We start from the raw sequence: 13,381 nt of genomic DNA on the forward strand, positions 1-13,381 counted from the left end.
AGGAGACCGGGTGTGTCAGAGATGGGACTCCAGTCCACAGTCATCCCCACACACCACAGGCTCTTTACACGTTTATATACCGTATATCTGTACAGGGCAGGGGACCGGGTGTGTCAGAGAAGGCACTCATAGTCCCCCCACAGTCATCCCCACACACCACTGGCTCTTTACACGTTTATATACCGTATGTCTGTACAGGGCAGGAAACCGGGTGTGTCAGAGATGGGACTCCCAGTCCCCCCACAGTCATCCCCACACACCACAGGCTCTTTACACGTTTATATACCGTATATCTGTACAGGGCAGGGGACCGGGTGTGTCAGAGAAGGCACTCATAGTCCCCCCACAGTCATCCCCACACACCACTGGCTCTTTACACGTTTATATACCGTATATCTGTACAGGGCAGGATACCGGGTGTGTCAGAGATGGGACTCCCAGTCCCCCCACAGCCATCCCCACACACCACAGACTCTTTACACGTTTATATACCGTATATCTGTACAGGGCAGGATACCGGGTGTGTCAGAGATGGGACTCCCAGTCCCCACACAGCCATCCCCACACACCACAGGCTCATCCTGATGCAGGCCTGGAGGAGAACTTCTGTCGTAACCCTGACAACAAGGAGCGGCCCTGGTGCTACACAACGGATGAGTCGCGGAGGTGGGACTACTGCGACGTGATGGAGTGTGCTGGTAAGAGGACTTGAGCAAATGTAGCGCATAGGACAGTTGGAAAGATCACAAGAGTTACCAAGGCCGAGGAACGATGTTTAATCTATACTGCCACATCCTCGCCAGTCTGTCCCGGCCCTTCATTCTATCTGATCTGCTAATCTTATAGTGTTTCTTCCTTTTATCGCTGAGCTTGGTGCCGACATGATCAAAACAGATTCTCACCAGATGTGTTTGACATTCACTCACTCGTTCAGTCACTCGCTAATGATGGACTCTCACGATTACTTACTCAATTATCATTTGACAGGTCACTGATTATGTTATGAGTAGAACCAGCCAACTCCCCTTGTCTCTACCGTCATGAATATTTGGTCAGATGTTTCTTATTTTCGGTCCATTTCTTACAAACCTAGCCGGGTGTATTAGTTCACATGTGGAGATATACATGTGCTCAATTGTACGATTATAAAGCATCATTTAAAGAATCGTCATCATCACCCGTCAACTAAAGATGGGTAAAGTGTATCGTGAATGCTCAAACTGGTAAAGTGTATCGTGAATGCTCAAACTTTACGATACTAAGGAAAATACATTCTCTCATTGGTGCACAACAAAGACGAAAGTTTGGGACGTTTTGTCTTACCGGTAATCTTCAATTCGTCTTAATTATCTTTCTCATATCCTTTCTTAGATCCTTTCTTACTGCGCTGCAATGAAGAGTACACCTGTTTCGAGCAACAACAGCATAGACTCTGTTATTGTGACAACGACTGCACCTTTTTCGGCGACTGCTGCGAGGACTTCATGTAAGTAGATCTGTACTAGCCTGACTAAACCGTGCTTCCAGTAGCCCTCATAGGTGTGTGTGTGCGTGGGGGGGGGGGGTGAATTTGTGTGAGTGTATAATGTTTATGTGTGTGTGTGTGTGTGTGTGTGTGTGTGTGTGTGTGTGTGTGCGTGCGTGTTAACGTATGTGTGTGTGTGTGTGTATGTATGTGTATATGCGTGTGTTTGATTATACATGTATGTGTGTAAGTGTGTGTTTGTGTGTATGTGTGTGTGTGTGTATACGTGTGTGTGTATATACGTGTGTGTGTGTGTGTGTGTGTGTGTGTGTGTGTGGCGGGGGTGGCGCATTGACTACTACAAAATGTTAATCTCATTATTATATGAATAATTGCATGAACTCACTATTTACGATGGAAATACACGATAACATCATTGCTCACTATGGTGACAGAGAATCCTCACCTCTTATTGGACTAAAGTTATAAGGTGTATAAGTTTTGGAGATAACCAGTAATTTTGATAGTCATAGCATAAGCTGTTACGAGGACATATTACTACGTAGAAGTTGGGATGGAGACCCGAACGACCCTCACCCACCCATCAAGATTGGGTTACTGTAATCATTGTAGATCACTACTTAGTATACGCCTTTTCATCACCCGCCTCAGTGAAAGCAGCTCAGCTCAAACACCATCTGATCATCATCGTCTCAAATGGAAGTGCGTGCCAGGCTTTTCTAAGGGAGGTGATAGTAACCCTGCAGAGAAAGAGTCCTATTGGATGGTTGCTGACTGCCCTGGCGAGTGGACAGATGACGTCACAAGAGATCAGTGTTTAAAACAAGCGGACCCCTTCAACCCGAGTGACCTGGTCTACCGGATGCCCGTGGAAGATAATTCGGGACGTGTTCAAGCTGGATCAACTGCAGTCCCCTATAGAAACATATTCTGTGCAATTTGTAACAATGTCTCTCTGGCACATGTGTCTGTTTGGGAGTCCCAAGTTGAGTGTTCTGGACTACTTAACTTGTCTTCACATGCTCATAAAGATTCACAAGTGTACAACAGAATCATTGACAGTGGCAAAGATTGCTTCGGAACGAACAGGCTTGTATTTATACCATCAGACACGTCGCATGTGAGGCGATGTCTCTGGATCCCGACCGAGGTTTCCAATGAGAATTGTGACTTCGCTGCCTGTAGGTCCTATAGTTTTCCGGTAGACAGCGGATATAAGACTTACAAAAATGTACACTGTGCTCTTTGTGAACGACTTTCAATGGCGGCAACCACAAATCTATTCTGTAAATATACTTTTGTCATATCACGCCTTTACTGCCTCTCGAACTGTCCCTTAACACTTTCACTATCTAATCTGTTCAACTTTAATGCCTATGGGGGTGATGAAAACAGTCCCAATCAGTGTCCCTCTGGCACTTTATACGACCCGTTTGCAGACACATGTAGGATCTCTTCGTCCGCCCACAGAAGCGGTGGCTCATCAAACATGACTAGCCCCTTACAAAACTGTAGCGAACTCGCTTTGACGTTCACGGCTGAAGAGTTCCGTGTCCTTCCCAATGGTAGTGTCCACTTGTTGAGTTCTAACGTGTCCTGCCCAGCAGAGCAGGTGGCCATACTGAACGCAACAGCATCCATCTGTGGGGAGTGCATACTGCAGTACTTCACAAACTACACGAAAGAAGCCGACAGTTGGGGAGCTGGCCAGGTCTGGCTAACCGTTGGTCTCGTGATAGCGTCTGCCGTAGTCGTGTTTGCTTTTGTGGTTTATATTGTCAGGTCTGGTGGACTGTCTGCGATCAAGGCACGCTTGGGCTTGGGTGGACCTGAGCAGAACAATGGAGCAACCACTTCTGCCAGCCATTTGCCGACCGCCGCAGGGGGAACAGATGCGACGGTAGGTGGAACCGGCTCTGCTAAAGAAATACGCATGGCAACATTGGACGCTGTGGACGTAGAGGGGAACATCGGAGCATCAGGACAGTGAACAAATCGCCCTTACCCGTAGGCTGTTGACGACCGCATGTGATACGGAGGTAGCGGCGGGTGCAACCGGCTCTGCTACAAAACTACCCAAGATTTTTATATGCTGATGAGAATAGGTCTCAAGACAGGTTTTGATCTTCGGCGACAACAGAAACATTTACTTTCAGCTTACAGGGCCAGTACGCATACCTATTACGCTGGAATTAATCACTCGTGACGTGCTCAACAAAAACCAAACATTGCAATCAGTCAAAGCTTCTTAGTCCACTTATCCACAGTGCCTTTGTACACTTCCAACTCCGAAGACAAAAGTACAATAAGGCTGTACTGTGCTTGAAGAAGTCGCTAAACCACACACTAACAGACTCAGGTACAGACAAACACACACACATGTGCTCTGCGCATGGTCAGGAGGACAGACACACACAAACTCGCACACACAATACTCAACTCACTTTTGCCTACGCTTGTTGTTTGCGTTCTATGATAAAAGTCTGACGGAGGGATATAATCGCACATTTGACATCGGCAATGATACGTTGTGCTTTTATCACCCTTAACATGTACACTTCCCTCATCTATATAATATATAGATAGGCATCATGTGTTTCATCTAGTACTTTCAGTCTCCTTCAGGGGAAATCGGACCTTCTCATGCCTTCAAGAGTCCCGTGTTAGGTGTAATTCTTTCTATGTTATCTTCTTTGATCGGACTGGAAAATAAAGCTACGACATATTTAGCTTTGCCCTATTTTGTCTCAACTTTACCTTATCCCTCATCTTATGGATAACAATGCAAAGGTTCAAACGAACATGAAACAAATTTCATCCAGCCATTTCGCTCCTATTCCTGGGCTGGCCGGGCAATCTCAAGGTCGATTAACCCCATAGACTTCACTTTTGACTCCATCGGCATTCACCATGTCCCTAAGAACTGGTAAGAGGATATCTATACCTGTCAAGTGGTAAGTGATCCCGCCAATGGACTAAGACTTTGTGAGTTCGCGATCGATCCCCAGCTCTTGTCGCTCACCCGACGTACTGGAAAGCGACTGGAAAGCGACTTAGTACTCGGGACAGGACTTGAAGCCGTGGCCCACTGTTCATAATGTTGAAAAGAGCGAGGAGAATTTACTCGGTACAAGGAACATGTATACATTGTACAAGACGTATGTCTTTTCTGTCACAACCGGTGTTAAAATAGCTCTTCAGTAAGCTAAGCTGGTTCAAGATCTTTTTCGCTCTATCCTTTCTTACGTTCGATTCCTTTGGGTACATTTGAGGGCGACATGTGACAGTCTGGTCTTCAATATGTTCTTTTTTTTCTTCTCTTGTTTCATGTTATCGTGGTTGTCGTTCTCTAGGTAGGCGTAAGATGTTTCCTGCTACCATATTTCTTGCCTGTGTTTGTAACTTATATTAATGTAGAACCTACAGCAGGTATGTACAAACCTCAAGCTCTGAACACTACATACAGAATGTGAAGCAACCCAGTAAGATCCACCCCTTGACTCTCTACATGGACTCTTGCAAAAATACCACTAATCATTAACAGCAACGATAAGACATAAAACATTAATGAGTTTACACATTGATGTAAACAATATCCTATACATTCAACTAAACATAATATAAATTTGCATGCATATAATTATCATGTGTTCTTTTTAACCCTGGAAGATTAGCCCAGTTGGGGCAAAGGGTACTTCTGTAAACCAGAACTATTAATGCAAATGATCTACTTATGATTCAAAATTAATAAGCATTGTAAGATAATTCGGAAAGCAACCTTTTTTTGCAATGTCTTATTTTTTTTTACTGTGCAATTAAAATGTTTTTGTATACTCAACTTTTTGTATGGTAAACCAAGTAGGGATCAGATTTGATCAATGTGATCATGATGAACTGCGAAAAAATTTCTTCTGGAAGAATAAACGGGTGTTAAATGATGACGCAATATTGGTTTAACGTTGTTTTGTTTCTTGTGTACTAAATAGGAAAAAGTAGTTGTCGGATGGCCTAACATCTTCAATGTAACATCTGAGCTGAGTGAAATGAATTAAGCATGCTCAGCATGTTTGATTTCAAAACTTTCATGTGTTTGCATCTTCCACCTGAGCGACTTTACCAATCACAGATGTTGTTTCTGTGACGTTGGTCAGAAGGATTTGGCCAACCAGAGCCATTGTTATTGGTTGGGCAGGCAGGCATAGCCTCGCTCCCGGGCTTCACAAGTCCAGCCGTCGGCACAGGATCTAGGACTGCAGGCGGGCAGGTTAGATCCGCCCCTGCCCAGATTCAAGCCTGTATATGGATTGAGACATACTTCTATGTTAGTTGCAACGCTAAACAGATTTTAAAAACGCACCTCCCGTTACGACACAAGCTGTAAACACTGTTACATTACATCAAAGGCTATCTTCTAAAAAAAAAAAAAAAACAGTATAGCGTGTTCAGGACATATGAAATAAAACCGAAGTTCAACGCTCTTATGCAGTACCAAGGTCACACCAAAATCGCACCAATCATTATATATCAACACAAATGTCCGTAAACATATCTAGTCTGTCAGTCACACACAAAGCAAAAAATACCTACATTATGTTCATAAATTTAATAAATAGAAAGGAATACAATTTGATAATACTTCCAAACCAGTAGTTGACATATCACATTTATCATCACCAAAGAAAAAAATGCTAAAACAGTGCACGGGGCATCGTTGGTCAGCCTTAAACAGAACATTCGTATTATGCATATTGGGTTTATTGACAGAATAAAGAAACCTCAATAAAAAGATACCTCGTGGAACGCAAACGTAATGACCGGGATGATTGACGCAGACGTAACCGACGTTACAGGTGACTGTGGCACACTCGTTCTTGTCTAAGTAAGAAATAACAAAATATCACTTCAGTAACCGTTCATTTCATTTTACTAAAAAAAAGAGCGTCGACTAGTAATCCATGGTGGTACTGCAGCCTTAACACCCGAAACAAGATGGCAACCCGAAACAAGATGGCGGCATAAAGTGCCTTTTTCAGACCGTACAAATTTATGTTTTAGGTCAGCAGGTGCTATTTTACATTTTTCATACGAACATTATCTGCTGCTAAATGTCTTATACATGAGCTGATATATTGTTTTAGAATTAGTGTAAGAACAAGACGTCCTGGAAGTGACTGTAGACAGGTAATTCTGTGAGGTTAGCCGAAATTTGGTACGTCCCAAATATTACTAAGTGTATGTCTTCTTTCATGATCAGATCCATGCTACTTTGTATTTGAAGGAATGGTAAATCAGTGACTCATAGTGGCTCACTCACACAACTTATGTTCTAAGGTAATTGAGATCAACAAACACAAAGCAAAATGACAGCTGTGAATTTTGTATGGAGTTTATTTTGCTCAGATTGAAGTGGATTGAATAACCCCACGACGTACCAAGCGCTGGATACGAGGATGATACCTCACATCCTCATCAAACGCCTTTTCGGCTCACTCCCCCTCTAGCTCCAAGATGTCGTTGAGGGCCGAATCGACCTCGTCGTTTGTGAGAGCCGAATTGTAAGCCAAGACTGCGTCGGACTTTGGCCCCTTGATCTGCTCGTTGTCGACAGGGTTTGGGAACGTCGACCTCTTGAATTGGCCGTTTCTAATAAGACTGAGTAGCGGCCACCTATTGAACTGACCGTTCAGGGGGTCTAGTTGGGATGAACGTTTCCCGGGAAAGCTATTGCCACCAGCATCGCAATTAACGTCACTTGGGCTGCAGCCGTACTGCCTCCTTCGCTCCAGTCCCAGCCGGCTGTTCAGGGGGGCTCGCGATCGTTGGGATGACCGTTTTCCGGGAAAGCCACCGCCTTGTACATCGCAATCAGCATCATTAGCGCTGCAGCCGTACTGCCTCCTACGCTCCAATCCCGTTAAGTAAAGCCGATTGCCTTCCTCGTTGGCGATGGGGCTCAGTAGTCGTGGAGAAACCTGAAAAAAGGTCCACCATTCACATAGTCACTCCGCTACCATGGAATGAAAGCTTGGGGTCTACTGATTATTATAATGTACGTTTTATATAGTCTAGGTGGAATATCGTCGATCTATGGCTCTTTATACAAATTTAATGCAAATTAGGCGATTATATCCCAGATTAAAATCAAAGCAACATAACTTGAGTAAGACTTGTCTAAATAACTTCAAACTTGTGGTGGATAGATACACTGTTGTATGGAGTGAAAAATATAACAGTATATTTTCCTCCGACTCCGTACTGTGCTATATTGAGTGAAATATAATTATAAAAGCTAAATTGCTTTTCAAAATGCCGAACCTTGTCATCCTCGGCCTCACTGATGCTGACACCACGATCAACTGTCATGTCGACCTGTATCATGTCAGCCTCCTGAAGGTGCGTCTTTACCGCTGTACAAAAGAAAACATCAGATATCTTCAGTGATAAATTAGTACAAATCAATGAGGTATTCAGCTATTGTCATTCTTTTATAATGGAGGATTACAATTCAGTACAATTGTGGAGGTAACAGCCTCACCACGGTTTGGATCGCCCGACGACCAACTGTTGGAGACCCAACGGTGATGAGGAATACACCGTGTTGTATTTTGTAATGTCATCCCACCCGAGAAAAATGTGTCAAACGTTGAGACAACTTGGTGTTTTTTAACAATTTGCAACAGCAATTCTAACGTCTGAATCCGATATTCGTATTATAGGCAACGCCGATATTGGAAGTTGTTGCACTTGTGTCAAGCTAGCTTGCGGTTCGAAAGATACTCAACGAATTTCAGAGACAAAGAACGAATTTTCTTTCTTTTTGTGTATTTGTCGTCATCTAAGTCATACTTTTACGTATTACACAATATCTAAATTATAAAAAAAATCGGAGAAAATGACAAAACAGTGACGCAGTGAACGAACCCCGCAGTGACGCAAGTGTGGTAGGAGCGCACCTTTAGTTCGAATTATGCTATGTAAGCCCATGTGATAACAGTTGAACGTCATTCGCTTGTGAGAACCCAATTAATCGCCTGGTTCGGAACACCCGTATTGAACATTGTCGCGGCCAGCGAGTATAATGTATATACAGCGAGTATATTTCAATGAGTATCACTTCTTGATAAAAATGTGATTTAATGTTAAGATGTATCCGATCTTCAATTTGTGCACTTTCATCGTAACAGGCCTCCTACATATAATACCGCACAATTTATAGTACGTACACGTAACGTACAGACGATGGGTTAGGTAGGAAAAAGACAGAACAAACAATTGGCGGTAGCTACATGTTCATGGTAAAGCAATCACCGAGAAAACCATGAAGCCATCGAAAACACGTCTGCATTTACAGTATATCAATACTCACGAAGTCCGGCGGCCTGCATACTACACAGACACAGGACTAATGCCACTGGAAACAACATCTTTGCCATCGCTTTGACAATGTCTCCAATATCTTCTTCTGATGAATCTACCTCTATCATGTATTCACCATCATTTATACTTTTTTCTCAAGGCCTTTTCCTGCCAGATGGTCAATTTCCACGACCTAAGGTTATTGTCGCTGGGTAATAGACGTGTTTGTTTAACTTTGGTAGCTATTTTAGTTTCCTTGTCCGGTAGTATTGTTGTCTTATCTTGGATTTGCTGATATGATTGGTGGTGCCAATCTAGTGGTACAGGTGAACGCCCTTACTGACGTGTGACAGGTCATTTCTTCAGACCAAGGTAAATTATTATGTTCCAACGTACATCTGACCCTAGTAAAATATGCGAAAACTCAAACGCTCTCGAACGCGCACACACACACACACACACAAGCACACACAAACAAACAAACACACACAGGCAGACAGGCAGAGACACAGACAGACATACAAACACATACTGAGAGAACAAGCTGTCATGGACAAACAAGAAAGTTTGACCAAAAAAACGCCTATGACGACATAGATACAATAATCTTTGGGCGTGGAATTTGACCATCTGGCAGGAAAAGACTTGTCAAAACACGAGTATTGATTTCTGATATTTGTGGTCGTGCCCTATCCACTACTTGACATGACCTCAATGTCGTTTCAGGGACACTAAAGTCGTCATTAGTTTACATTATGTTGCATGGCAGGTAAAGTAACGATTGCAATTGGTCTATTCTTCTCCCCAGTGAGGTTAGCATGAACTACGACTTCCCAAATCAGGGAATGCCCAGATACGCGAAGTTCGACATACTAGTATCCCAATAGTTTTTAAGCCTTATAGTAACGTAACTAAGTGATTTTTAGCAGCCAAATGGCTTGCTACTTTTCGTCGACGGCTTCTTCGATAATATTCAAGTAATAAAAGTAACGCAGACTTTGTAATATAGTGAGCATTCCAAGTAACCCGACTTTCGAGTCACATAATTTTGGCACTGAAATGTCTGTCGACGATTTTTACTATGGCATCTATACACGCATACTTTGTATCGACTGAAATTTAAGAATACATTGTCAATTATGTAAATACATCATCATGCACCGTGAGGACACCATCTGTTTGTCCATAGGGCTGGGATCTACAATTTAGGACATTTCAAAAAAGGCAGGGCATGGGACACTGCGTTCTATGAAGTTTTAAATATGTGCCATATTTGGAAATCACGGAAATTCAATACATGCAGCATTTGAAACTTAATAAAAAGTCGATATATTTAACATAAAGCGCACCATTTAAGGCCTCATTTAAATAGCTGATTGGAAAATATAGGAGTAAACTTTTTCTGAAGGAAAAAAAATCTATTCTTTAATTAACAAAGTTAAGTCGTCGGTACATGATTCAGGATCGCACACGGGTGGGTTTGATCCGCCCCTGTGCATATTCAAACCTGTATATGGAGTGAGACATAGTTCTATGTTAGTTTTGACGTTAAACAGATCGTACGCTCCATGCTGACACACGCTGCAATCCTACAAAATTGCTACATTACATCAAAGGCTATCTGCTAGAAAACCACTATGCCATGTTCAGGACATAAGATATAAAACCGGACGTCATCTGCAGTACCAAGGTCACACAGCAGGGGGCCCAAACTGATCTTGACTTTCTTCTTCCAATCATCATTCATCAAATTTTTTTCTGAGGTTCCCAAGTTATTCTGGTCAAAAATATCCGTCTGTACAGTTTGTAAGTCAAACACACACACGCACGCCTGAAAAATACCGATATTTTTTAAGGTATTAGTAATCACAGTTAAATTAGAAATTTGTCTATGAAGTTAATAAGATAGAATTAATTTACATAAAAGTCACATCATTTCCTTGAAAAAATTAAACAGTTCACGACCTTGCGCGTGCAACGGGAAATGTAGGTTATGCCTACAGGACATTCAGTGTCTGAAAATATATTTGGGTTATAGGCAGAATGATCACATGAATAACAAAGATATCTGGTGTAACGCAAACGTAGACAGCACAGAAACTATGAGTACGTCAGCTATGAACAGATCAACACAACACACAGTGGTGCGCTCACACAACTTATGATCTAAGGTAATTCAGACCAACACAAAGCAAAATGACAACTGTGAATTCTGTATGGAGTTTATTTTGCTCAGCTTGAAGTGAATTAAATAACCCCAGGAAGTACCAAGCGTAGAGTACGAGGATGATACCTCACATCCTCATCAAACGCCTTTTCGGCTCACTCCCCCTCTAGCTCCAAGATGTCACTGAGGGCCGAATCGACCTCGTCGTTTGTGATAGCGGAATTGTAAGCCAAGACTGCGTCGGAGTTTGGCCCCTTGATCTGCTTGTTGTCGACAGGATTCAGAAACGTGGACCTCTTGAATTGGCCGTTTCTAATAAGACTGAGTAGCGGCCACCTCTTGAACTGACCGTTCAGGGGGTCTCGTTGGGATGACCGTTTCCCGGGAAAGCCATTGCCTCCAACATCGCAATTAACGTCATTTGGGCTGCAGTCGTACTGCCTCCTTCGCTCCAGTCCCAGCCGGCTGTTCAGGGGGGCTCGCGATCGTTGGGATGACCGTTTCCCGGGAAAGCTATTGGTTGTTACATCGCAATTAACGTCATTTACGCTGCAGCCGTACTGCCTCCTACGCTCCAATCCCGTTAAGTACAGCCGATTGCCTTGCCCGTTGGCGATGGGGCTCAGTAGTCGTGGAGAAACCTGAAAAAAGGTCCACCATTCACATAGTCAGTCCGCTACCATGGAATGAAAGCTTGGGGTCTACTGATTATCCTAATGTACGTTTTATATAGTCCAGGTGGAATATCGTCGATCTATGGCTCTTTATACAAATTAATGCAAATTAGGCGAATATATCCCAGAAGTTAAAATCAAAGCAACATAACTTGAGTAAGACTTGTCTAAATAACTTCAAACTTGTGGTGGATAGATACACTGTTATATGGAGTGAAAAATATAACAGTATATTTTCCTCCGACTCCGTACTGTGCTATATTGAGTGAAATATAATTATAACAATAGAAAGCTAAATGGCCGCAAAGTTTTCAAAATGCCAAACCTTGTCATCCTCGGCCTCACTGATGCTGACACCACGATCAACTGTCATGTCCATCTGTATCATGTCAGCCTCCTGATGGTACGTCTTTACCGCTGAAAAACAACCACCAGACGTCTTCAGCCATAAATGAGTACAAATCAATGAGGTATTCAGCTATTGTCATTCTTTTATAATGGAGGATTACAATTCAGTACAATTGTGGAGGTAACAGCCTCACCACGGTTTGGATCGCCCGACGACCAACTGTTCGAGACCCGACGGTGATGAGGAATACACCGTGTTGTATTTTGTAATGTCATCCCACCCGAGAAAAATGTGTCAAACGTTGAGACAACTTGGTGTTTTTTAACAATTTGCAACAGCAATTCTAACGTCTGAATCCGATATTCGTATTATAGGCAACGCCGATATTGGAAGTTGTTGCACTTGTGTCAAGCTAGCTTGCGGTTCGAAAGATACTCAACGAATTTCAGAGACAAAGAACGAATTTTCTTTCTTTTTGTGTATTTGTCGTCATCTAAGTCATACTTTTACGTATTACACAATATCTAAATTATAAAAAAAATCGGAGAAAATGACAAAACAGTGACGCAGTGAACGAACCCCGCAGTGACGCAAGTGTGGTAGGAGCGCACCTTTAGTTCGAATTATGCTATGTAAGCCCATGTGATAACAGTTGAACGTCATTCGCTTGTGAGAACCCAATTAATCGCCTGGTTCGGAACACCCGTATTGAACATTGTCGCGGCCAGCGAGTATACTGTATATACAGCGAGTATATTTCAATAAGTATCACTTCTTGATAAAAATGTGATTTAATGTTAAGATGTATCCGATCTTCAATTTGTGCACTTTCATCGTAACAGGCCTCCTACATATAATACTGCACAATTTATAGTACGTACACGTAACGTACAGACGATGGATTAGGTAGGAAAAAGACAGAACAAACAATTGGCGGTGGCTTCATGTTCATGGTAAAGCAGTCACCGAGAAAACCTTAAAGCCACCGTCAACACGTCTGCATTTACAGTATATCAATACTCACGAAGTCCGGCGGCCTGCATACTACACAGACACAGGACCAATGTTACTGGAAACAACATCTTTGCCAGCGCTTTGACAATGTCTCCAATATCTTCTTCTGATGAATCTACCTCTATCATGTATTCACCATCATTTATACTTTTTTTCAAGGCCTTTTCCTGCCAGATGGTCAGGTTCCACGACCTAAGGTTATTGTTGCTGCGTCATAGACGTGTTTGTTGAACTTTGTGAGCTATTTTAGTTTCCTTGTCCGGTAGTATTGTTGTCTTATCTTGGATTTGGTGCTACATGATTGGTGGTGCCAATCTAGTGGTACAGGTGAACGC

General features: G+C 42.7%; 1 protein-coding gene across 1 annotated transcript; it reads right to left on the reverse strand.

The window, feature by feature from the left end:
* Positions 1-6,872: 6,872 nt before the first annotated feature.
* On the reverse strand, positions 6,873-8,962 carry LOC118412086. The gene is made up of 3 exons (XM_035814716.1): positions 8,853-8,962; positions 7,802-7,893; positions 6,873-7,458 (listed from the first exon to the last, which is right to left on the reverse strand). The coding sequence occupies exons 1-3, from the start codon at positions 8,917-8,919 to the stop codon at positions 6,973-6,975; spliced, it is 645 nt and encodes a 214-aa protein (XP_035670609.1). The 5' UTR covers positions 8,920-8,962; the 3' UTR covers positions 6,873-6,972.
* Between the last annotated feature and the right edge of the window lie 4,419 nt (positions 8,963-13,381).

This window comes from Branchiostoma floridae, chromosome 3 (genome assembly GCF_000003815.2).
Source record: "Branchiostoma floridae strain S238N-H82 chromosome 3, Bfl_VNyyK, whole genome shotgun sequence".
In the NCBI taxonomy this organism is placed as follows: Eukaryota; Metazoa; Chordata; class Leptocardii; order Amphioxiformes; family Branchiostomatidae; genus Branchiostoma; species Branchiostoma floridae.